This window comes from Cetorhinus maximus, chromosome 2 (assembly GCF_964194155.1).
Source record: "Cetorhinus maximus chromosome 2, sCetMax3.hap1.1, whole genome shotgun sequence".
Classification (NCBI taxonomy): Eukaryota; Metazoa; Chordata; class Chondrichthyes; order Lamniformes; family Cetorhinidae; genus Cetorhinus; species Cetorhinus maximus.
This window is the reverse complement of record NC_135880.1, coordinates 181,792,913-181,815,539: the sequence shown is the minus strand read 5'-3', so window position 1 is coordinate 181,815,539 and position 22,627 is coordinate 181,792,913. Positions and strand designations below refer to the sequence as shown.

Genomic DNA, 22,627 nt, shown 5'->3' with positions numbered 1-22,627 from the left:
GATGGAATACGCTCCACTTGTCTGGATAAGTGCAGTTCCAACAACACTCAAGAAGCTCAACAACATCCAGGACAAAGCAGCCCACTTGATTGGCACCCTATTCACCACCTTAAACATTCATTCCCTCTACCACCGATGCACAGTAGCAGCAGTGTGTATCATCTACAAAATGCACCGCAGGAACTCGCCAAGGCTCCTTCGACAGCACCTTCCAAACCTGCAGCCTCTATCATTTAGAAGGACAAGGGCAGCAGATGCATGGGGATACCACCACCTGCAAGCTCCCCTCCAAGTCACACACCATCCTGACTTGGAAATATATCGCTGTTCTTTCACTGTCGCTGGGTCAAAATCCTGGAACTCCCTCCCGAACGGCACTGTGCTTGTATGTACACCACATGGACTGTAGTGGTTCAAGAAGGCAGCTTACCACCACCTTCTCAAGGGCAATTAGGGATGGGCAATAAATGCTGGCCTAGCCAGCGATTCCCACATCTGATGAATGAATAAAAAAAAGTCTGTGCTGTATAATTCTTCTAAAAGCTCACCATCAATTGTTTAATGATTTTATGATATGCCTTATCTCTATAAGAAAGATATACTTGGATTTCTACAGTGTTTTCCATGGCTGCAGGATGTCCCAAAGTGCTTCACAACCAATTACATACATTTGAAGTGTAGTGACTGATATAATATGGGACATAAGGTTTCTTGTACAAAGCTCATCCTTTTGAGTTTTTTATTACATTATCTGTTTTACTGATTTCAGTTTGGCTTATAAGCTTCACAGCCAACATGACAGAGAATAGAGCTTGATAACAGTCTACATTTGTAAAAACTGCCGAAAAGATTTAACGCATTTTCCAATTTTAACACATTGTACTTGTCCTAACAGTCATCGTTTGAGAACTTGTGAAAGTGATATTGAAACTGATTTAGATTAAAAGCTGATATCCATGCAGTGCTAGATAAATGCAAACCCAAATACAACATTTGTTAAGGCCAACCACAATAAGAATCTCCAATAATAGAAGCAGAAAATGCTGGAAATACTCAGCAGGTCAGGCGGCATCTCTGGGGAAAGAAACAGAGTTAACATTTCAGCTCAATGATCTTTGCCACAATCTCAATCATTGATGCTATTATCACTAACATATTGGTAAAACTTCCACCTAAAATGCAGGACATTTTTATGACATTAAATCAGGAGAAACAAAAAGAAACTTCTGGTTCTTCGAAGTTTGAATTTGTGACTGAATTTTTATAAATGTCATAGATTTACATTGGGATTCAGTCAGTCCTAGCATCAAAAAGTTCATTTATAACATCAATTATTGTACCAGGATTTTTTGGTGTAGGAAATTCTGACATTACCACCTTAACAATGTGGGATCATATATTACAAAGAATTTATATCACAGAAACAGGTCATTCAGCCCAACCAGTCTATGCTGGTGTTTATAACCCACATGAGCCTCCTTTTCATTTTTCCCTCATATGCTTATCTAGCTTCCCCTCTAATGTATCTACATTATTCACCCTGTGTCCACATTCTCATCATGCTCTGGACAAAGAAGTTTTGCCTCAGTTTCCTATTGGGTTTATTAGTGACTATCTTTGCGGCCCCTCACCCTGCTTTCACTCACAAGTGGAAGCATCTTCTCTCTGTCCACCCTATCAAACTCTTTCATAATTTTAGAGACCTCTATCGGGTCACTCCTCAGCCTTCTCTTTTCTAGAGAAAAGAGCCACAGCCTGTTCAGTCTTTCCTGATAGGTATAACCTCTCAGTTCAGGTGCCATTCTAGTAAATCTTTTTTACATATGAATATATATATGAATTAGGAGCAGGAGTAGCCTATTTGGCCCCTCGAGCCTGCTCTGCCATTTGATAAGATCATGGTTGATCTGATTGTGGCCTCAATCCTATTTTCTTGTTCACCCCCATAACCTTTGACTCCTTTTTTAATTAAGAACCTATCTAACTCAGCCTCCACCATTCTCTGGGGTAGAGAATTCCACAGACTCACGTCCCTCAGAGAAAAAACTTCTCCTCATCTCTGTCTTAAATAGGAGTCCCCTTATTTTTAAACTGTGTCCCCTAGTTTTCCCACAAGGGGAAACATTCCTTCAGCATCCACCCTGTCAAGTCCCCTCAGGATCTTATATGTTTCAAAAAGATCACCTCTCATTCTTCTAAGCTCCAAAGAATACTGGCCCAACCTATCCAGCCTTTCCTCATAAGCCAACCCCTTCATCCCAGGAATCTCTTGTGTGAACCTTCTCTGAACTGCTCCTAATGCAACTCTATCCTTTCTTAAGTAAGGAGACCAAAACTGCACACAGCATTCTCTAAATGTGGTCTCACCAATGCCCTGTACAACTGTAGCAAAACATCCCTACTTATACACTCGATTTCCTTAGCAATAAACACCAACATTCCATTTTCCCTCCAAATCACTTGCTGTATCTGCATACTAACTTTTTGTGATTCATGTACCAGGACCTTCTGCAGTGCTTCTATATTCTTTTTATAAGATGGAGACCAGAATGGTATACAGTACTTCAAGAGTGATTTAGCCAAAGTTCTACACAGCTTTAACATACACAATGACTTCAGTTTGAAGCAACAATTTGAATCACTCCAAAATTATTATATAATAGATTTTTCTGTAGAGGATCTTTTCAGACAGAGTTGCAATTATAAGTTTGTTTAGATTTTACTGAGAGGTTCTGGACCATTGGGACCTGAGTGGATGTTTTGGTGTAAGATTTTTGAAAAGCTAGAAGTCCTTCATTTTATTCACAGGTCATAACAGCTCAGAAGAATGTTGTGTGTGCCTTCATATTAAAATGTTTAACTTTATTAAGTGGCAACTTGCACTATGCAGATGGAGCCAGCCAGCTGGAAACTATCCAGAAGACAGCCCTGAAAGCAATTTTTGTTTTAAAAAGGAGACTTTTAAGATGTTCCAAGATGCAAAGCTAAATGAAATATGCACGCACGCATTTATGCTCTTCATTTTGGAAAATGTATAACGCTCTTCCCACTGACAACAGTTTGAGTAAATCCAGATTTCCTCACCTTGTTACCCCAGGCAGTTTATCAGAAGAAATGGCCTTGTCTGCTTTCAGTTAGTTTTAATGGCAAATTCTACATTCTATTCCGCGACTATTGGAAGAGTTTCCTCAAGGTCAGCAACCCTTCTCGTCTTTCATATAAATATTTGCGAAGTGCATATTTATTCAGTGAGCCACTGATAAATCATTAAATTGAAACCTGTTAGAAGCTGTTTAGGTTTATTTTAAAGGATGATGTAAGATCTTAGTCTCACCAGTGTACATCTTGTTTATGTCAGCTGTGCGCCAGACGCTAAGAGGTTCTGATATCACCACATTAACAATGTTTACATTTCCAGGGAGGCAGCAGTGGGAGATCTTTGAAGCACACCTGGAAAATTGATCTTGAAGGATCAATTTACAAAGGAACAGGGAGTATGGACCTAGTTCAAGGCCATAGAATCCCTGGTCTGTGCCCAGCTTTCAGAGATTGAAGTTACCAGAGAAGTATGATTACACACTGGTTATAAAATGTCATGAGAGCATTGCCCAAATTGTCCCAGGTGTGGTAATGTATAGGACTTAAGTTCTGGCCATCTGTTAAACCTTTCAAAGCAATGTATCCTGCTGTACATTAAATTACTCAGACAGATGTAGACCCAGCGGTGACCTTGCGTGGTCATTTTGCTGACGCAGCAACTGCAAAACATATGACTCATGTAATTGGCATTTTGTCCCTAGCCAACTAAGAAAATATTCTGACTAAATGGAGATTAGCATACTCTTTCCCCTTTTAGGGATCATCCTTAGACAAAATTGCCCATGTAAAAGAATCGTCACATTAATTATCTCAATAATTTAACATCGTGTTAGAAATTCACATTGCGAATAGCAATAAATGGGCGGCATTGGATCAGTCCTCTGTTTTAATCCCTGCCCGACCTCCAGTTCTATTGATGAATATTGAACTGAATATTGGGTGTGGTGTATAACGGGCAGCGGATGATAACACCCAATTTCTATTGCTCAAGCTAAATGTTTACACCTTTGCCTTCATTATAAATCCATGACCCACACAAAATACATATCATATTCTCCACCAGCACCTGCCTGATTGGTTGTGATATCATGTTGATTAAAATGTGAGAGAACATCAATTCATTCAGTTGAAGAATGGCTCTTTGCCTGGTAACCCCACTATCATTCATGATATACCAATGACTAATTGATCGTGCTGATTTATGGAAGATTTTACTTTCTGGCTTATGCTCATGGTTTTTGGGCGGAACTTTGTGTGCATTGTTGGCACACTTCACCATGAGAACCTAAGAAATGGGAACAGGAGTAGATTATTCAGCCCCTCGAGCCTGCTCTGCCATTCAACAAGATCATGGTTGATCTTCATGTGTTTCGATTTCCACATTCCCATCTAACCCCGATTCCCTTGCCTAACAAGAATCTATCTAACGGATTCAAAACGTTAACTGTATTCCTCTCCGCAGTGCTGTCAGACCTGCTGAGCTTTTCCAGGTATTTTTGTTTTTGTTTCAGATTTCCAGCATCTGCAGTATTTTGCTTTTATATAAGAATCTATCTACCTCTGCCTTAAAAATATTCAATGACTCCACCACCTTCTGAGGCAGAGAATTCCAAAGTTGCACAACTCTCTGAGAGAAAAAAATTCTCCTCATCTCTGTCCTAAAAGGGTGACCCCTAATTTTAAAACCAATTTCATTCCTAGTGGAAATTCCACCCAACTGTTCTTAATCTCCATCAATGGTGGCTTGTTGTTTCCCCAGGTCCCCATTCTTTACACTGATTTCTATTTGTTTTACATTGGTCTTTACATCCTATACGCTATTGAGATTCAGGCCATATTGGCATAAGTTACTATTGGCAAAATAACATAGAAATTGGAGTAAGTATTAGCATTTATTAGAACAAGAAAATTCTATCTCATTCATGCAAAAAAACTAAATTTCTAATATAAATTAATTTTTAAAAAATCACAAGAGTGACTAAATCAATCCAGAAAATCCTTTTCTACTGTTGAAATTATTGAGACCAGACAGGAGCTATTGTCTTCCCAATATCTAACTGGAAGAAATTTCTGCTCATCCAGCTGAACGGTTTTATGTGCTTGAGGTGCTGCCTTTAATGTCTTGTGAACCTTAAGCTGAAACCCTGTATACATCCTTTAAAGGGCATTGTCTTCATGAGAAAAAGTTAGACAAAATACATTTTGTTCAAGTTCCATGTGTAGCTTCCACCATTTGAAGGTGGTTTAAAACATAATGCACATAAGTTGTGCAAGGAAAGTAATTTTATGGTGATTTAGTGAAGCTATGATGCACAGGGAATTTTAAAGCACTCTGAGCTAGTAAATAAATATTGAACGACCAAGCATTAAGTGGATTAATGGTTTTACGGTTTATGTCATGTTTATTTGTTTGGACAGAAAGCAGGCTGACCTCGGATGTTGTATAGAGAAGTAGATCCAGATGTTTTAATTTTACCTGCAACACATCAGCGTTGCTTTGAAACTATACAAGGAAACATACACAATTGTTCTCTGACGATTTTAAAAGCTAGTTATATACAATAAACGATAAGTGACTTATTTCAACAAATTAGAACAATGTGAGGCAATTGTGTTTCTCACATGGATATATTTTGGCAACAAGAATAAGGAAGTTACATTTATCTGACGTGAAGTCCAATGGTCAGACTTACAGAGGAGCCTTATGGGCCCCCATCGGATTGACGGAAATAGTTAATAAAATCCACAATAAGAACGTTAATATTTTTGAAAGTTTTAAACATGGAGGAATGGATAAAAATGGCTCTATGGAATATAAACTGTAGGGAATTTGGTACCTAAAACTTTGAATACATACTGTAGTAGGAGATTCGGAGAATGCACTAAAACATCATATAATAAACACACACCTTCCTGTTGACTGTAGTTGTTAGGGTTTATTTACTTTCTTACTGCTGAGGTCCATTTGACTGAAAATGGACAAAGGAAAAGGCTCTGAGCTTGAACTCAGCTAAGTAGTATGTTTTACCATGTGAAAAATCAACTCATGATTTCCTTGACATTCAGTTCTGATATTAGACTCAAAGCATTACTCTGTTTCTCCCTCCACAGTTGCTGCCAGAGCTGCTGAGGTTTTCCAGCATTTTTTGTTTTTAATGCAGATTTCCAGCATCCACAGTATTTTGTTTTTATCTCACTAATATCTGTTTGGCACACATTGCATTTCAGAAAACAAAACAAGCATATTATTTTAAGCACAAAGGTCACTATTACACTGATATAAAATATACAAGACAAAATCAGTTTCTCATTAAACGTTTCTGATAAAAATCTTCATTAGCTCCCAGATCCAGAGACATATTTCCTTCACTCCCAGTCATTCTGCTTACCCTCCATCTGACCATTATCACATTTCTGTTTGTGGGAGCTTGCTGTGAACAAATTGTCATGCTTCCTGCACTGCAACAGTTACTACATGGCAACTGTACTTTACTGACTTGTAAAGTGCTTTGGGGAAATCTGTGGCTGTATAAGGAGCCATAGAAATGCAAGTCTTTCTTTCCTTAACATTCAGACTCTTCCTGAACAATCTTGTGCTACAAAAGATTATTTGCAGTCGGTTTCTTGGAAAAGGTCAGTTTTGTTAAAAAGTTCTCATGTCTTGATCCGCAACTCAATTTTAGAATGAAGACATTGAACAGCTAGGCTATCCCATCAAGTGTTCCTTTTTAATTACGTATGGCAACATGGTTTTAATTTCAAAAAATGATCTATTGAAACAGTGCTGTTGATAAATATCAGAGAAAAGATTCAGATACAACAAACTGCACTTCTCAAAATAAAACAACTGTTAGCAATTATTTTTTGTAGCTTAAGATTGTTCAAGAAAGTAATGAATATTAAATGGTTAAAATTTATCAAGGGCCCTGAACATTTTGAGAGAAGTGTTCCTTTGCTGCCTTCAAAAGCTTCAGTAAAACCTCCTCTTTGACCATGGTTCTCAGGGTTAACTTACAGTGCATAGCTCCTTTAAGAACTTATGAATTACTAGCTGAAAAAAGACCAAGGTCCACCTAGTTCCCCTCGACCATTTTTTGAATCACGTGATACAATAACAATGGAAATGTTGGCTAATTACAGCGATCAAACTCTATCAATTAATCTACAACAAACCCAAGGATATGAGGTGAGGGAAAACCTCAATGGGAGAGAGCTTTGGTAATCATTCGTCCGAAGCCACCTGTTCCTACTGAGTATGCTACACTCACCACATTTCAATGGTTCAAATTACTATCATGGAATCATAGAATTTTACAGTGCACAACGAGGCCATTCAGCCCATTATGTCTGTACTGGCTCCTTGAAAGAGCTGTCCAGTTAGACTCACTCCATTCTTTCTCTATAGCCCTGCAACTTTTTTAAATTTTCAACTCGATTTCAAATTCCCTTTTGAAAGTTACAAGTGAATCTGCTTCCACTATCCTTTCAGGCTGCACATTCTAGATCAAAAATTGCTGGGTAAAAATAATTCTCCAAATCTCATCCCTCTCTGGTTCTTTTGCCAATTATCTTAAACCTGTGCCCTCTGGTTACCTGTTCTGCCAGTGGAAATAGTTAATCCCTATCAAAACCCTTTGTAATGTTGAACGCCTCTATTAAATTTCCCTTTACCCTTCTCTGTTCGAAGGAGAACAATCCCAGCTTCTCCAGCCTCTCCACTTTAGGATATACTGCAACCCAAAATGCTATTTTCTAATGAAAATCTATCAAATTTGAACATGAATATACTAATTCTTCCACCATCTCCCTGTTCCATAGGTTGACCATGCACTCACTGAAATATTGTTCACACAGATTGGTTTTGCATTTAGCCCCTTCAACTCGAGTTCTACTACCCTGATGAGGTGAAACACCTCGGCATATTACCTACTGATTCTTTTAGAATCATAAAAACAGCAATGATATTGTGTCTCAACATTCTCTTTTCCAATGAGAGCATGCCCAATTTGCATAATCACTCCTCATAATCCAATCCCTTAAACACAGGTAACAATAAACAGACATCATCACTTTAATGCTTTAGTTAAGGAAGATATCATCTGTGTCATAAAATTGTGCACAATAGCAGGAATTTGGGGCTTAGTTTGCTGGTGGAGTGTTTACATATAAAAAAAGCGTGTGTTTGGGGTATTTCAGAACAGACTCAGTTCCCAGAGCTGTTACATCGTTTCACAGAATTGTTACGACGCAGAAGGAGGCCATTCGACCCATTATGTCTGCACCTACTCTCCAAACGAGCATTATGAGTTACTGCCTTTTCCCTGTACCCTTGCAGATTGTTATTATTCAAATAATCATCTAATGCCCTCTTGAATGCCCCGATTGAACCTGCCTCCACCACACTTCTGGGCAGTGCATTCCAGAATTGAACCACTCGCTGTGTGAAAAAGTTATTTCTCATATCATATTTGCTTCTTTTGCAAATCACTTTAAGTCTGTGCCCTCCGATTCTTGATCCTTTTACGAGCAGGAACAGTTTCTCACTATCTACTCTATCCAGCCTCCTTCACGATTTTGAACACCTCTATCAAATCTCCTAGGAGAACAGTCCCAGCCTCTTCAGTCTCTTTTCATAACTGAAGTTTCTCATCCCTGGAACCATTCTTGTAAACCTCTTCTGCACTCTCTCCAATGTGTTCACATCCTTCCTATAATGTGGCGCCCAGAACGGTATACAATACTCCAGAGAAAACTATTGCAGTCCAGCTTTTATAGAGGTTGTGTCAATCTTTTTAACTAGACACATAGTAAGGTGTAATTTTTTTAGCACAGAAATGATCTACTGTCAATTCCAACATTGTACAGCTTTGTTTAAAGCTGGTAAAATGGCATCTAAATGGAGCTAAATGTTCCATTTGTTGGGGTCAGCGTTGCTATAGAAACCAGCTCTGTAACATCTGGGTGTTGCTAACACTATTGCCTTTAAAACTGTTTGTTCGTGACCTTGCCATTTATAAGGTTTCCAATCCTGACAATTGCGCCATGAAAGGTGAATTCTGTAATTAGTTTACATCCAGTAAAACCTAAAAACATTAATGTTGGAACACCCAGTGACTTTCCCTTTCTCTGGTAGGGAGCAGCACTTTATTTTCACTCTGTATCAATGAGCCGCATCAATATCACAGAATCACAGTACAGGAGGAGGCCATTCAGACTATGCCAGCTCTTTGAAGAGCTACCCAATTAATGCCACTCCCTTCTTCTTTCCCCACAACCCAGCAAAATTTGCCATTTTCAAGTATTTATCCAATTCCCCTTCTGAAAGTTACTAATGAAACTGCTTCTACTACATTTTCAGGCACAGCATTCCAGATCACATCACAACTTGCTGCATTAAAAAAACCTCCACATCTTTTATCAATCACCTTAAATCTGTATCTTCTGATTACTGACCATATTTCTTCTACCAAACCTTTCAGAATTGTTAATACCTGCAACAAATCTCCCCGTAATCTTTGCTTCATTGAAGAGAACAATCTCAGCTTCTCCAGTCTCCAGTATATCTCTTTGGGATATACTATGCATTAACTCCATTAGTATTACGTTTTGTGAGAAAAGGTGGAAGCATTTATTATGTATTTGAAAGTATTTTATTTGTCCCTCCTTTTTGTTTAGGAAATCTGTGCTCCAAGATATCAAAATGTGATTCAAATATACCATAAATAGTAATGACATCTTTGATGTAACACAAAGTTTTACTTATTTGTTATGTCTAGACCCAGTTTTTCCAATGCTCCACCGGCTGGCCTCCCTCCTTGCAACCATTTTAAACTTGAGCAAATCTGAAATGCTAGTGCCTATTTCCTAACACATACCTAACACATGTGCTCCCAAATTAAAATTGGCTCCTGGTCCACCAACTATTTCCTAATTCTCATCTGGTTTTCAAATCCATCCATGACCTCACCCATCCTCCAGCCCTACAACCCTCTGAGATCTCCGTGTTCAAACTCCTCTAACTCTGCCCTCTTGTGTACCCCTGATTTCAATCACTAAACCATTGATGACAGTACTGTCAGTTAAGGTCTGAAATATCCTCCCTAAACCTCTCCACCTGCCTGCCTGTGTCTCGCCCTTTGATGCTCCTTAAAACCAACCTCTTTGGCCAAGCCTTTGGTCAGCTAATAGCCCTCTGTGTGGCTCACTGTCAAATTATGTTCAACAATGTTCCTGTGAAGCATCTTGGATGTCTTCGTAAGTTAACGGCACTATATAAACGTGGGTTGTTGGTGTCATTTCCAACTAAATATGTCACGTTTCCTTATAAAATGTTATTTTTGATCAGACCATGAATTTTATTTTAGGATAACTGCATGTGATTAAATGATTGTAGCAAATGTGAACCAATCTGACAATTACCAAGACAAATCTGTGAAAAACATTTAGAAATCATTTTTAAATATAAAAGAAAGGAAGACTTGCATTTATATTGCTCTTTTCATGACCTTCAGACATCTCAAAGTGCTTTAAAACCAATGAAATATAAAAAAAAGTTAAACATTAAGTTCTTTGGAGATGCAAATATCCATTTTGAATAATTCTGCAGTGATTCAGTGGCATATGTGACATTTTTAACAAAGATGGGAATTTAGTACAAGGGTCTGGCACATACAGTACCGCCCACACAGTGATGTACGAGAACACATGACCCATACTCAGGGGTCAGTCTAGTGCTGGACAGAGCAGTGTGCACAAGCAAGCATGGAGATAGCTCCTAGCTTGAACCCTTCACTGTGTATATGTACATAGTTCTTGTAGTTAATAAATACATACAGTTAACCTACTTAAGACTATGAAAATTCATCAAGACCTACCAAACAATATCAAACACCCTACAACAGGTATATTCCATCATGGAAGACCCACAAAATACCATTATCTTGTTGGGATATGAATTACAGCAATTTTCTGAATCTCAAGAATTAGCAGAAATAAATTCTAAGTGAAAATGTCATTAATAATAAAGCTGTAGCGAAGGTGTATTACAGCATAATAAACCTATGTAGGCAAATTTCCATCATAAATGTGGGCATAGGAATTTATAATGGATAAAACTGACAAGATGTGTGTGGTAGATGCAAGGTTTATAATACAATTATATTGTAACTATCTTGTCAGTAAATTTTAGTATATTTTGGGGTCTTGACTCCATTCTCGCATCATTAATGGCTGATCTCAAATCAAGTGTTTTGAAGATGTGGTGTTGTAAAGTTTAATGGCCCAGCTCTTCAAACATGCACAAAGAGCCTATGAAAAGCTTTACTTTGTGCTATACTGATCATCTCCATCTGTACTTACAACCTTCAATCATATTTCTAACTAGATATTCCTATTGAGTTTAGAAGATTAAGGGGTGATTTAGTTAAGGTGTTTAAGTTCTTCAAAGGGTTTGATAGTGTTTATCAAAAGAGACTTTATTTTCTTGTGGGGCGGGGGGGGGGTGGGGGGGTTGGGAGTTGGAAAAAGAGAGTTCAGAACAAGGGGCATAACATTAAATTAAGAGCCAGGCCATGTCAGGAATCACTTCTTCACACAAAAAGTAGCAGAAATCTGGAACTCTCTCGCCACAAAAAGCTGTTGAGGCTGGGGGTTAGTTGAACATTTTAAAACTGAGATTGAAAGATTTTTGTTAAGTAAGAGTATTACGGGATATAGAATTAACGCACAGGTCCGAGGAACTAAGTGACATCCTCCTGCTCCAATGTTCTTCTTCCAGCATCGAGCTGCGTGACCATTGCTGGTGTAGTAGGGAGCGTAAAAGCGTGTGCCTTAGAATGACACACCAGACCTGACAAAACTACAACAACAAACTCTCACATTTAGATAATGCATTCAACATAAAATGTTCCGAGGTGTTTTACAGGAGTGTTACAGGACAGAATTTAACACTGATCCACAGAAGAAGATATTCAATCAGGTGATCAAAACATTGGTCGCACAGGTAGGATTTAAGGAATGTCTTAAAGGAGGAAGGAGAGGTAGAGAGGCGAAGAGATAAAGCAGCAGGATTCTAGAGCTTATGGGCTAGGCAGCTAAGGGCATATCTGCCAGAGTTGGGGCAATTAAAATTGGGAGTGCTCAAGAGGCCAGAATTGGTGGGGTGCAGAGATCTGGGGATGGGGAGGGGAGGGGTGTTGTAGGGCTGAAGGAGAAAACACAGAGGGAGAGAGGAGGCCATGGAGGGATTTAAAAAAAGGACCCTGCTTGACTGGGAGCCTATGTAGATCAGCAAGCACAGGGGAGATTTTTTTAATATATTTGTTCATGGGTTGTGGGCCTCACTGGCTAGGCCAGCATTTATTGCCCATCCCTAATTGCCCTTGTTCAGAGGGCACTGAAGAGTCAACCACGTGGGTCTGGAGTCACATGTAGGCCATACCAAGTAAGGACAGCAAATTTCCTTCCCTAAAGGACATTAGTAAACCAGATCGGTTTTTGCAACATTCAGCAATGGTTTCATGGTCATCATCAGACGTTTAATTCCAGATTTTTATTTAATTCAAATTTCACCATCTGCCATGGTAGGATTCAAACTCCGGTCCCCAGAGCATTATCCTGGCTCTCTTGAATACTAGTCCAGTGACAATACCTCTATGCCACCGCCTACCCAGTTGATGTGAATTAGAACATGGCCAGTAGATTTTTGAATAACCTTATTTTGCAGGTATGGGCAGCCAGCCAGGGGTGTGTTAGAATAATCAAAACTAGAGGTAACAATGGAATAGATGAAGGTTTCAGCAGAAAATAAACTGAGGGAATGATGTTACGAAGGTGGATATAGGCGTTTTAGTGGTGGATATGTGGTAGGAAGCTCATCTCGGGGTCAAACATAAGATCAAGCATACAAACAATCTGGTTAACCATCAGATAGCTTCATGGGAGAAGGATGGAGTTGGTGGCAAAGAAATGGCAAAGACCAAAGACAAAGACAATGGCTTCTACACAATAAACAATAGATGTAGTAGGTTATAGACAGAGCTATGCAGTCCCACAATCAATGGATTAGAACAAAGCTCTGTGACCCTACCACATTCCACTGAGAATGGTGGTGAATAATCAAGCAACTAACTGGAGCAGCAGACTTCATGAACATGCCCAGTCTTAACATGGTGGAGCCCAGGACTCAAGGACAAAGTTAAAGTATTTGTAAGGGTCTTCATCCAATGTGTGATCACAATCTACCTTCCCCTGAATCCCTGCCATCATTGGTCATACTCAGCCAATTCAGTTCACTCCAAATAATATTATGAAGGGGTTGAGACACTAGATGCAGCAAAGCCTATGGACATTGACAACAAACTGGTTGTAGTGAATAAGCCCTGCAATGCAAAACTAGCCACACTGTCCCAATCAAACTATTCCAGTGCGGTTACAACAGTGGCATCTATGCATTAATGTCAAAAATTGCTCAGGAATGAATCATTCACAAAAAGCCCGAGAAGTCTAATGGGACTGATTCCTGTCCAATCAATCATCTTCAAGGTGATAGGAGACAATAACACTAGCTTCACGGGAGTCATACTCATCAATAGTTAGCATTTCAATGCCCAATTTATGTCCTGTCAGTCTTTTTACATCCATGATCCAGACATAGGAGTAAAAGCTTAACGTCAGAGGGCAGCTGCTCTCAAAATCAGGGCAACATTCGACTGAGTATGGTAAAGAATCCAAACAAAACTGAGATTGATGGAAGTCAAGGGCCAAAGCCACCAATGGCTGGCATCATATGACATAAAGGACGATGGTTATGGTTGTTAGAAACTAGTCAGTACAACACCAGGACTCGATAAGCATTCCTACCTGCGCTCTGTATCACCAATGAATGCACTGTAACTAATTTTGACAGCCCCTCCCAGTCTATGACCTCTACCAACAGGAAGAGAAAGGGCAGCAAGATCATGGGAAGACCATCACCAAATCATTCACCATTCTATCTTGGACATTTGATGTTCCTACATTTTTGCTGGAAGAACGCAATCTCAGGACAATTATGGATGAGCAATAAAAGTGGAACTTTGTCAGCATTACCCACATTCTGGAAACATCCTTTGAAAAGATTATGTTCAGAGACTAAGCAACTTCTAAAGTGAGAACTGAAATGAATGCCGATGAAGGGAGCGGAAGAAAGAACTTGCATTTATTTAGCACCTTTCACATCCTCAGGATATCCCAAGTCGCTTCAAAAAGTACTTTTAAAGAGTAGCCATTGTTGTAGACTGGATCCAAAAAGGACATACACAAAGTAGAATGGTCTTATGTCGATAGCAAGCTTGTTCGGGAAAAAAAAAATCTTTTTCAAAGGCAGAGGTGCAAATGATGTAATGATCACTCTCAGGGAGCGTAAACAGCAACTCATGAACCAGCCTCAGTGGGAACCGCATGTATTGTCTAAACTCGCGTCCTGTAATGAAGCGACTATGTTTAAGAGGCAGGCACGTTATATATCATAGGTAACCGATCTCGGACTTTCTGAAATATTGGCCCTTAGATACACACAGTTTATCTGATAATTGGGGCGGTTAGTGAGCGGCCTGTTTAAATACATTTTTAAAACTAAAAGCAAAGCTAAGCCCAGGCAACCAACAGGAAAACTGCCACGATTTGATTATTGCCACTTGCTGAGACAGTGAGGTTGTTTAAAAATTCATTAAAAATATCATTACTGTAAAACACCCCAAAATACGCAATATTTTTCATCAATAAAGTTCTTCTAGCTGGAAGTCAATAGTTCTAACTTACAAAATTAAGCACTGCAGAGAAAGCCATATCAACATATTTACCCCTGTTTTGTAATTAATGCATCTCACTTCCCAATGTACAAGACATCCTGGAATTGAATTAAAAAAACTAGGCTGAACAAATTAAACTGCTCCTACGCCACTCTTAACAATGGTGTTTGTTTATGAACACTTCAGTCTTTCTTCAACAATTAAAATGTGCTTCTTGCGATAATCACCCGAACGCAATTAAACTTTAGCAAATTCATGTTCAGTTCTAAACGAAAGTAGTAGTGAGTGGGGTTTTAAACGGGTTTCGAAGGGCTCAATCAGCAGAAGCTGTAAGCCAGTCTTACCTGAATTTGATAAATAGTAAAGATGAAAGATCAATATTCCCAATAAATCCATGTCTGGACCCCCGCAGTGCCCAATCACCTTCACATCGCTGTTTTTCTCTCTCTCTCTCTCTGCCCGTTATCAAGACTGTGAGCAACTGACACCACTTTTCGTTAATCTCTTCTGTGGCCGCGACCCCCCCGTCGCCAGCTGTAAATGAATTTAAAAATTACAAATGAAGGGATCATAAATTTCGCCGATCATTCCCAAATCCAGTTATATTAAGGCGGATTCGGGGTTATTCAATGCCAGGGAGTCGGTGGCTGTTCCTTTTTCCTGTTTCCTGTGGGAATGGAAGAGGAATAGGCAGGAGTTGCAGCTCACACCGGCATATACTCTGGGAATCTTGAAACTAACAGCAGCAACCAGGAGCCTTATCAATAAACGTCGCAAATGCTGCTCCACTGAACTTTACATGTGGGAGATTATTATAAAAGGAAACCGAGATCATCCATATTTTATCAGGGGAGAAGTTCCTCCCTCAGATTAGAGAGAGACAAAGGAATTTAATAAAAATGCTTAAGATGTGCCCACTCACAACAACAACAAAAAAAAAATCACTTGAAAGTACTATCAGTTTTTTAAAAATACTTTCAAATATGCTTTACTATGTCTCCCTCACAGAACAATCTTTCCGTCTTGGCCTTGACTACACTTCGTTAGGTCTGTCGCATGCTTCGTCACTACTGGCTATAACTCTTAACCACCCCCCCACCCTTTTTTGTCGCCAAGCTTGAATGGGATACATGGCCATACAACAATTTATTGAGTTGGAAAAAAAAAGGTTACAGCCTAGACCACATCATAAAGTATTGGACACCACCTCAATACCATACCCAATTATTCACTTTTCTTAAATGGTTAAGGAAGGCAATGTGAATCATGTAATTATTGTCGGTTCATTGCAAGTTGCTGATGCAAGTGGGAGTGTAAAAACCCTGATAACTATACCAGCTGGCATCCTTATCCTCCCTGTAAGGCAAAGATAGATTTTCTTTGCAAATCTATGTACGGGAGTATTTTCCAGTTGTCCTGTACAATTAGCACTACTAGAATAACTTTTTAGTAATGAAAGATCATTTATGGATAAAATTGATCATTTCAGCTTCCTCAAAGTAAAACAGCATTTTTCTATGACACACAACTACAATGAAAATGCTGAAGGGCTGGTGAGATTTTGCTTTTCATTCAAAACCAAAGAGTAATCAGTCATTTTGATTAAATAGCTTTGCCTTACATAATATGACACCAGGGTGTTTTATAATCACTAGTAATGTTTATTAAATGAGGAAGCTATTTTTATTGGAAGTTTATTTTCTCCCCTCCTGCTGAGGAGTTGGTTGAATGGTGCTGGCAACTTTTTGGAGCGTTCCCTACACAAATAATGATACTGATTGTTCCACTTGTTCAATGGGATGGAAAGGCTTACTGTAGAATTCAGCTAACTTCTCATAAAGAAGTAATGATGCATAAAAATAACCTAGATGACAGTCTGTAAATATTACATTGCTGATTACCAGCCCAGCAACTGGGTGGTCTGTAAGTAATTAATTAGCTATAGTCCACAAGGGACCATGGGTATCTCTCTAAATCCCGTTAACTGGAAAAGTCATATCTGTATGAGTGCTTGATGCTTTGTTTGGATTAGAGATATGTAAATGATGACCCTTTCGGGTTGGTAGGAAAATACTGAGAATATTAGCTCCCCAACCTCATATTTTTCAAGAGCCCTGGGAACAAGTGGGAAGGATGCACACCCCACTTCCTTGCTCTATGATCTTGATTTCCTGAGCAGCTTAGTGTTTTATTAAGATCACTGATATATTTGTGTTTGATCAGAGTGCATTATCTTTCATCTCCCTTGACCCCTCTGCAGCCTTTGACACAGTTGACCACACCATCCTCCTCCACCTCTCCTCCATTGTCCAGCTGAGTGGGACTGCTCTTGGGCTGTTCTACATGATCATAATGACAGAATCTCCAGTGATGGCTGCTTTTCCTCTTCTACATCGTTAGCTCTGAAATTCCCCAAAGTGCTATCCTAGGCCCCCTCCTCTCCATACTACCCCTTGCTGACATAAACAGATATGTAATCAGTTTCTACATGCAAACTGATGAAATTCAATATTACTTCATCATCATCACTTGAACTCTCTCGTTGATGGTTGACACAATTTTTATATTTGGGAAAAGAAAAAAATGCAATTAAAGAAAGCACTTCACAAAAAACCCCACAAATACTCTATTTTTATTGGACTGCTGAAACAAAACAGAGCACATTTAAACTGCCATTGTAGAATAAAACAGAAAATCAAAGTATCTCATTAATAAACTTCTGTGATGAATTAAATTCAGAGATGAATACACATGTACCTTTTATTTTAATGTATTTCAATCGGAAATAAAGTTACCTGCTATAGAGTTAATGAGACAAATGCCATATTACACTGCATGCAACAGGGTAATTTCTGTCGCATAATCAAGCCCCTTTTCAAATTCGTCAATATGAAGTTAGGTCACAGGTACATGGAAGTTGCAACACAAAACCAAATCACTTTGCTTAACCTCCATGACAGCAAATAGTTCTTTGTGAAATACTTATTGTGTGGTTCAATGTAACTGTGAGACAGTACATTGAGCTCAGCTAATAGTTTCCTCTTATTGTAGTGCTAGCTTAACCATTTTATTCCCAACTATTTCAACAACGTGAACCTGTCCAATTTTGTTTGGTTCATAGAGAAAGGGTAACCGAACGGTCTTGTTTCTCATTCCTAACATTGATCATGCACCTTAAAGTCTCTGCATGCTATTTCCCCAGATGCATAGGAATGACTGTAGTAGTTCATGGAGTTAAGACTCAGTCCTATGTAAAACAAAACATACTAGTGCAATGTTTTATACAAAATTTGTAGTATGGAAAAAGTTTACTTGACTATAAAGTACAAACTTATCCTTGTGAAAATTTCTCCAGTCGAAAAAAAACAATTTTCTTTAATATCCTTTCAGATTATTCAAGAAAGAGTTTAGGTCAGTTTCTGGTGTTTTGAAGGGCCTCTTGAAGTATTTTGTTGAACTCAGCAAGTTGTTTGGCCACATTCTTCACAACTGGCTGGTAGTCACTTTCCATACCCTTTGCAGCAATGACTATTGGACAGAGTTAAGGAAATCGATAAGGAATCACAAGCAAAATCTGCTCTTTTGGGAATTGAACAGATTGAATCTAAAAGACAATTAAGAAGTTCACAATTCAAACTTGTTCCGAACATTAGTACTGCAACCAATGCTGCAAAATAAGTGCTCACATGTCACAGTATATAATAATTAACAATGCAGTGTAAAGAAAATGTATTAATGTAGATACCGTACATAAAATAGGCCCTTGAATAGTTTTGCTTTAATTTATAGTACATTATTTTTAAGTTCATAGGCTGCTACATTACTTTGGCACAAATGCACAAGAAAATTACACACATACCATAATTGTAATTTACTATATACAGAAAGGAGTTACAACCATAAGGCACCAATTTAATTAGTGTATTCTGGTCATGTAGTCTATCCATAAATGTCATAGAGTCATCTTAATTCATGGCACAGGAGGTGGCCATTTGGTTTGACTGTGTCAGCCAAAAAGAGCTATCCAGCATAAACCCACTTTTCAGATCTCGGTCTTCAGCCCTATAGGTTACAGCACTTCAAGTACTTATCCAAGTATTTTTAAAATATTTTTTCAATATGAAGAGGGCTTCTGCCTCTCCTACCCTTACACCCTCTGCGATCCAGACCCACATCATCCTATGGGCGAAAACATTTCTCCTGAATTCACCTCAAGCCCTTCTACCAATTACATTAAGTCTTCAGGTTATTTGCTAAGGGGAACAAGTCCATCAACTCTGTCCAGGCCCCTCAATTTTATCCACCTCAGTTAAATCTCCCATCAGAATTTTCTGTTCCAGAGAAAACAACTCCAGTTCATCCAATCTTTTCTCATAGCTAAAATTATCCAGTCTTAGCAACATTCTGATAAATCTCCTGTGTGCCCTCTCTATCATATTCTTACATAAGAAATAGGAACAGGGGTAGACCATTTGGCCCCTTGAGCATGCTCTGCCATTCAATAAGATCATGGCTGATCATCTTTATGCTTCGATTTCCACATTCCCATCTAACCCCGATAACCTTTGGTTCCCTTGCCTAACAAGAAGGGAACCTCTGCCTTAAAAATATTCCATGGCCCCATCTCCACCACCTTCTGAGGCAGAGTTCCAAAGTCACACAACCCTCAAGAGAAAACATTTCTCATCTCTATCCTAAAAGGGTGACCCCTAATTTTAAAACAGTGCCCCTTAGTTCTGGACTCACTCAAAAGAGGAAATGTCCTTTCAATGTCTACTTTGTCAAGGCCATTCAGAATCTTGTATACTTCAATCAAATCACCCCCTCACTCTTCTAAACTCCAGTGGAAACAAGCCCAGTCTGTCCAAACTTTCCTCATAAGCCAACCCACTCATTACAGGTATCAATCTAGTAAACCTCCTTTGAACCACCTTCAATGCATTTACATCCTTCCTTAAACAAGGAGACCAGAACTGCACATAGTATTTGAGGTGCAGTCTCACCAATGCCCTGTATAACTGAAGCACAACATCCTTACTTTTATGTTCAATCCCTCTTGTAATAAAGGTTAGCATTCTATTAGCGTTCTTTCTGTAATGATCTGAACAGGACTGTATATGGTACTCTTGTTGTGGTCTAACCAGTTTCTTTATGCACTTCCAACATAACCTCCCTGGCTAATAAAGAAAAGTATCCCTAATGTATTTTTAGTCACCTTATCCAGCTATTTTCAGGAATTTGTGGATATGAACTCCAAGGTCCCTCTGTTACTCTACATTGTCCAGAATCCTACCATTTATTGTTTATTTCCTTGCCTTATTTGCCTTTCCCAAATGCATTACTTCACACTTCTCTGCATTGAATTCCATTTGCCAATTTTCTGCCCACCTGATCAGTCTATTAATATATTCCTGCAGTTTACAGCTTTCTTCCTCAATAATCACAAGACCCATTTTTGAAACAAAACATGTCTTCTGCTTCTATGATGCAAGATTCATCTTTACTTTTTGATTGGTCCTCATTATTAGAAATATTGAATAATGCAGTAAATGTTCTAGACTGATACTTTCAAATAGACTAAACACCATGGGTGTAGAAATATGTCTAGCAAACAAGAAAAATAAAGACTTAAGAGCATTCACCAAAAAAACTGAAACGGTAAATTTAGAAAATCTAAGTGACCGGGGAAACAACACAACATTGATAAATACAATGACAGATCATCAAACAGTTAAAACATAGATTTGCCAATCGCAGTAAAAATAGAGTATCAAGTGGAAGCTGGAGAATATTAATTATCACATAAGCTGCTTTGAAAAGGACAACTAGTAGAACTAATTGAAATGTCAAACAGCATGAATGTTACAAAACCAGCTTCTTTGGTAATACTGCATGCTACAATCAAAGAAACACTGACTTCATTTTTGGAAGTAAAAATAGCAATGTGCAACATAAAGGGTTGTGAACCTTGTAATTTTTGTTGTGTATTTTTAGATACATGTTTATTTCATAAATGTGATTTTCAAGGGTACAGAGAATCAGTGGAAAACCAAAATAGCTACTGAACAGGGTTTGACATTCCTTGGAACAATCTGATTGTTAGTTTTATCGTGTTTGTTGTTTTCTGACTGGCTGGTGTTTTAATGATTTCTGGTTGTTCATTTGTGGTTTTTCTCTTAGTTGTTAGTGGGATGCCAGCATGCCTTACCTTAATGGATGGTGGTTTACAATACCTTGTTTGGTCAAGATATTTGAACCATTTTGCTTGTCCTTTGGAGACTTTCAATGTGCAATATTGAGCAAAGTGCAAAGAATACTTTCCCATATATATGGCCATATTAGAAAACAATTCTGAAAATTTTGACTTTTTTTAAACAGTAACTCCCATCATTGTAGTGACAACTGAAGTTGAGCCCCAACTAATATGTAGCCACTGGGATTTAAGTAAAGAAGGATTTTGAGTAATGTATTTGCTTAATAAAGCTTTCCTGTTGAATATGAAATACAAAATGGGACCAGATTGCTTCTGTGGGTCATCACTATTCTTTTTGCTCTGGCAATCAGCTTCAAATACAGCTTGGCCTCTTTACTCGAGTGATAAATGTTTCACACAATTTCTCAACGTAGTAGCAACAAATACACCAGGGATGTTCAAAGTAAGGCTGTATGGTATAACAACAGAATTAGGACCAGAGAGAGATGAACTATGTCAGAACAATGTCAGTCATGGTTCAGTTCAGTTCAACTCTTGCCTCAGAAGGTTGTAGGTTTATATAATCCAGGCTAATACTTCAGCACAGCACTGAGGGAATGCTGCACTGTTAGAGGTACTGCCTTTTGCTTGAGACTTTAAATCAAGTCCCTGCCTATCACATCAGGTACCTGTGAAAGATGCCACTATTTGCAAAGGAACAGGGCAGTTCTTACCATGCCCTGAACAATATTTATCCTTCAATCTCAAATTTAAAAAATTAAACTTCTAATATGTATACAGAAGTTAAGTATTTTCTAAACTGCAAATATCACTGACAGAAATTGTCAAGGATACATTCTTTCATAACAAAGTTGTTCTGCTCATGGTGCTGCCATTTGCGTTCCAGATTCATTAGCTGAAAAAAAATATTAACAGTTACTATGGTAGGTTCCAATGTTTATGCACAATTTCAGAGCTCAACTTTTAACTTATTTTAGCTGGAATCCAGATCTTCCCTGACACCAGCTTATGTTGTTGCACTCCATTTCCTTTGAGGTGCAGTGAAATGGTACATAGGAAGGAACATAGGAACAAGAGTAGGCCATTCAGCCCATCGAGCCTGCTCCACCATTCAATTAGATCATGGCTGATCATCTATCTCAATGCCACTTTCCCGCACTATTCCCATAACCCTTGATGTCAATAGTCTCCAGGAGTCTAATGATTTCTGTCTTGAACATGCTCAATAATTGATCTTTCACAACCCTCAGGGATAGAGAATTCCAAAGGTTCACCACCCTCTGAGTGAAGAAACTCCTCCTCATCTCAGTCTTAAATGGCCTACCCCTTATCCTGAGATTATGTCCATAAGACCATAAGACAGAGGAGCAGAAATTAGGCCAATCAGCCCATCGAGTCTGCTTCGCCATTCAATCATGGCTGATAAGTTTCTCAACCCTATTCTCCCGCCTTCTCCCTGTAACCTTTGATCCTCTTAACAATCAAGAACCTATCGATCTCGGTCTTAAATACACTCAATGACCTG

At 38.7% G+C, this 22,627-nt stretch overlaps 2 protein-coding genes across 5 annotated transcripts in view; both read right to left on the bottom strand.

Moving 5' to 3' along the window:
• The window catches only part of tek (TEK tyrosine kinase, endothelial), a 71,451-nt gene extending 55,404 nt beyond the window's left edge, over positions 1-16,047 (bottom strand). For 2 of the 4 annotated variants that reach the window (XM_078530214.1, XM_078530223.1), the window contains exon 1: positions 15,233-16,047. In XM_078530214.1, the coding sequence (XP_078386340.1) occupies positions 15,233-15,284 (52 nt within the window). In that variant the 5' untranslated portion in view covers positions 15,285-16,047. The remainder of the gene's footprint in view (positions 1-15,232) is intronic. The other 2 variants (XM_078530232.1, XM_078530241.1) reach the window with 1 other exon arrangement.
• A 1,457-nt stretch (positions 16,048-17,504) lies between these two features.
• ift74 (intraflagellar transport 74) overlaps positions 17,505-22,627 on the bottom strand; it is a 98,619-nt gene continuing 93,496 nt past the window's right edge. The window contains exons 18-19 of the mRNA XM_078530191.1: positions 21,937-21,997; positions 17,505-18,416 (exon numbers count right to left, since the gene is read on the bottom strand). Of these exons, the coding sequence (XP_078386317.1) occupies positions 18,301-18,416; positions 21,937-21,997 (177 nt within the window). The 3' untranslated portion in view covers positions 17,505-18,300. The remainder of the gene's footprint in view (positions 18,417-21,936; positions 21,998-22,627) is intronic.